This window comes from Rhagoletis pomonella, unplaced genomic scaffold (assembly GCF_013731165.1).
Source record: "Rhagoletis pomonella isolate Grant_MI unplaced genomic scaffold, Rhpom_1.0 Rhpom_scaffold_06931, whole genome shotgun sequence".
Classification (NCBI taxonomy): domain Eukaryota; kingdom Metazoa; phylum Arthropoda; class Insecta; order Diptera; family Tephritidae; genus Rhagoletis; species Rhagoletis pomonella.
In genome coordinates, this window is record NW_023465462.1 from 3,786 (window position 1) to 7,544 (window position 3,759).

At 36.8% G+C, this 3,759-nt stretch overlaps 1 protein-coding gene across 1 annotated transcript; it reads left to right on the forward strand.

The window, feature by feature from the left end:
- The first annotated feature begins 798 nt into the window (after positions 1-798).
- LOC118755648 lies at positions 799-1,222 on the forward strand. The gene is made up of 2 exons (XM_036490474.1): positions 799-932; positions 993-1,222. Exons 1-2 carry the CDS (start codon positions 833-835, stop codon positions 1,220-1,222), a joined length of 330 nt encoding a protein of 109 aa, XP_036346367.1. The 5' UTR covers positions 799-832.
- Positions 1,223-3,759: the final 2,537 nt, after the last annotated feature.

Here is a 3,759-nt window from a genome sequence, read left to right on the forward strand (position 1 = left end):
AAAGGCTGGTCTGAATTAATTAATTTACTCGATTAGCTATTTTGCGATATGACGGTCTTATATCTTTTCGACAAGCCATATAAGTTATTAAAAAATAAATATTTTTTCCAGGTTAATTGATTTGTCATCCAACAAAAATATATGGACCAATAAGAAATGCTCATCGTCTTTTTATTGTCGTCCAATTAAGTTTAGTTTCAAGAAGGAAAACCGCGAACTAGTTCTATTCGAATATAATGATATGTCGAGAAAAATTGAGAACTTAGAAGATGATGTTGTAATACGAAACGGAAAAGGGATTCAAGTTTCTTATCAAATGCATTGCACCATGATTGATGGATCTGTTGCCAATATTTTGACTGGCACTAATGCTTCCAGTAACTGTTTTATTTGCCATGCCAAACCGACCGAAATGAATGTTACTAATTTTACAAAAGTACCAATCGCTAATCATTACAAGTATGGGTTGTCTACACTGCATGCTTGGATTAGATGTTTTGAGTGTTTACTCCACATCGCATACCGTTTAACATTTAAATGCTGGCAAGTTCGCAAAGAAAACAACGACGCCTTTTCTGCGAATAAAGTTAGGATTCAAAATGAGTTTAGGACAAGATTAGGCTTAATAGTGGACCAAGTAAAGACTGGATTTGGAACAACTAATGATGGCAACACAGCTCGCAAATTTTTTTTAAATGCAGAAGTGGCAGCAGAAATTACCGGCATTAATAAAGAGCTAATTCAAAATTTTACAATAATACTGCGATTAATATCGTGTGGAATGCGTATCAATATCGACGCGTTTAGAGAGCTCCTTATAAGGACAAGAACAATGTATTTGACTGAATACGAATGGTACTACATGCCTAGCAGCGTGCATAAAATATTGATGCATGGGTGTGAGGTTATTGAGTATTTCGATCTACCAATTGGTAAGAAAATCGATTTGTTGCTATTCGGCATTTTTTACTACTACGAATTTATTCCCACAGGCAATTTTTCAGAGGAAGCTCTGGAAGCTTTACATAAACACATACGTATCGTACGATATGATCATACACGTAAAACTGCTCGGGAGCATACAAACAGAGACTTGATGTCATACTTAACAATCTCATCAGATCCTGAAGTAGTTTTTAAAAGGAGTGCTATCCCAAACAAAAATGCAGTTTATACAATGAACGAGCTGGAAGAGTATTTAGTCGATGCTGAAGAAACTTAAAAGTAATAAGTACCCTTCAGTCAACTCAATTAGTTTTATACTAATCAAATACTAGTCAGCCACACGGCCTCAACTAGTTCGAGTTCTGTAATTTTTCCATATAAGCAACTGGTATTTTTAACACGGCGATGTCCTACGAGATGGCAATTGTCCTCTTCTGCATCAGCAATATATCAGTTGACATACTAGTCAATATATACATCAATATCATACCATTTAAGATACTAGTTCGTATATACGTCATGATCGTACCTGTTGGCATACTAGTCATTATATACATCAGAATCATAGCAGTTGACATACTACTCAGTCTATGCGCCAGAACATACTAGTCAGTATGCACGTCAAGATCCTACCACTTGTCATACTAGTCCACGAATTTGACATTCATTCCAGTTGGTATACTATGGGATGGGATTTTTCTGATTAGTATGATTTCTAGTATAGATTACACTTTTTCTGACTAGTATGATTTCAGCCCGAAATTCATGAATGAATTCATGTATGAATACACCACAAAATTCATGTATGAATACACCACAATTCATGTATGAATACACCACAAAATATATAGTCAATGAACTAGTGTGTTTGCTGAGTAGTTTGGAATTTGACTGCATGATGACTTTAATTTTTCAATAAACGGCGTTAGATAAAACAAATAATTTTTGATTCAGTATTTTGCAACAACTCTTGTTCGTGCGAAGTAACTAATAAAAAGGAAAACAAAATTATATTTGTCTTTTGAGTATTTAATGTCGTCTTGAATGAATCAAATTTTTTAAGTGTGTGACATCCACACCAAAAGATATAATCAATTTAAAAAAACATTTTGTAGTCAAAAAAGACCAAAATGAAAGTAGCTGCCATTCCTAGAGGGTTTGCGTAAGAGAGATATAGGGAATCTTATTTGCCATGAATTAAGCCATAGAATGAAGCCTTGAAGTCTTTAATATTATTAGGAAAACGCCCTGTATAAATAATAAAATAACTACTCAGTATTGGAACTACTTCTGAATATCAAATTTTGCAGTTTCAATCTCAGTTTCCATGAAAAATGTAAGAGCTAGGTAAAAAAAAAATTTATTTTTGAAATCTCCGTACTCTAATCCACCAAGAAACGAATTTTTACCCAAATCCGTCCATTATTCTATTTTTGCCCACTTTTTATATGGAGACACAGCACTGTGCGACGAGGCGAAATTGCTCCCGATCAAGGAGCATAACACCAAGCTCTGCAAGCAGTTCCTTGTCGGGAGCCATTGACGTGGTCACCCGTCAGGAGGCAGCTCTACGAACTGACGGAAGAAGTCCAGAGTTTCATTAAACAACTTTTTGGACCCGTCAGCATATCGACAGACCCTGAACGGCATTCACAGGGAATCAGTCTCGAGTTATGTAGACTCCGGACCTGTGAATGCCGTTCTAGGCGCACAACGACCGGACATAGACGAGACGGAGCTTTATCTGCCTCGGGAGACAAGAACCACAATAGCCCAACTTCGCTCTGGCTACTGCAGCAGGTTAAACTCATTCCGAAACAGCCTAAACGCGGATGTTCCGAATGACGGTCTGGCATGCGGAGAGACACCTCATGACTCGAAGCATCTCTTCGTATGCCCGGAAAACCCAACAAACCTAACGCCTTTGTCCCTGTGGACCGACCCCATCGAGGCTGCACGCTTCTTAGGGCAGCCGTTAGTGGAACTTGACGACGACGACTGAGATATTAACCGATCTGGGCGGGGTTGTTGTAGCCGCTACAACAACAACAACAATCAGTTCAAAACAATCCCTCACTAAACACAAGCTACAGTGTTACTTACAATAAACATCGTTAAATTTTAGACAAAATTAATACAAATGTAAATTTTAATAAACATAATAACATCACAATTCAGAGATGCAACCTTGCCGGATCATAACAAAATTACTCATACTCATACCTGACCCCTTTCGAAGCTCTGTTACGTCTGCAGGGTACCGTTTGGAGTGATTGGAACGCAGAATTCGAGAGACTTAGTCAAGTAAAGGGTTCACAGTTTGCCGAGATAATGGTAAAAGTAAATAAAATTCCGTGCTTCAGGAACAAAAAGTGCAAAATGAAATGTTATGAAGAGAAAATACTCAATCGCTTGTTATTGGGTCACACATACAGTAGACATTATCTCTTCAAATTTGTGAGAGGAATGTCGGGTTCCTGTCTGGTTTGCGGTGACAGTAAAACCGCGGAGCATGCAATTTTTGAACGTCAAGCACACAACGCCAAAATAGCCAATTACCATATTTTTAGCAAGTATTCAAACTTGATGGAATTGGATGGAAAAATTTGAATGTTCAACATATGTATAAAAAAAAAGAAATAAAATAAAAACAAATTATATAGTATTGTTTAAGTAGCCTTCTAGATTGTTATATGATTAGGCAAACAACACTCATACTATTTCAAATAGTTAGGTTTAAGTTTATCTAGTGATAAGTTGTAAAAATAGACTAACTCAATCACAGTATCTTGTAATAAGTACCTGAGTTCAGGT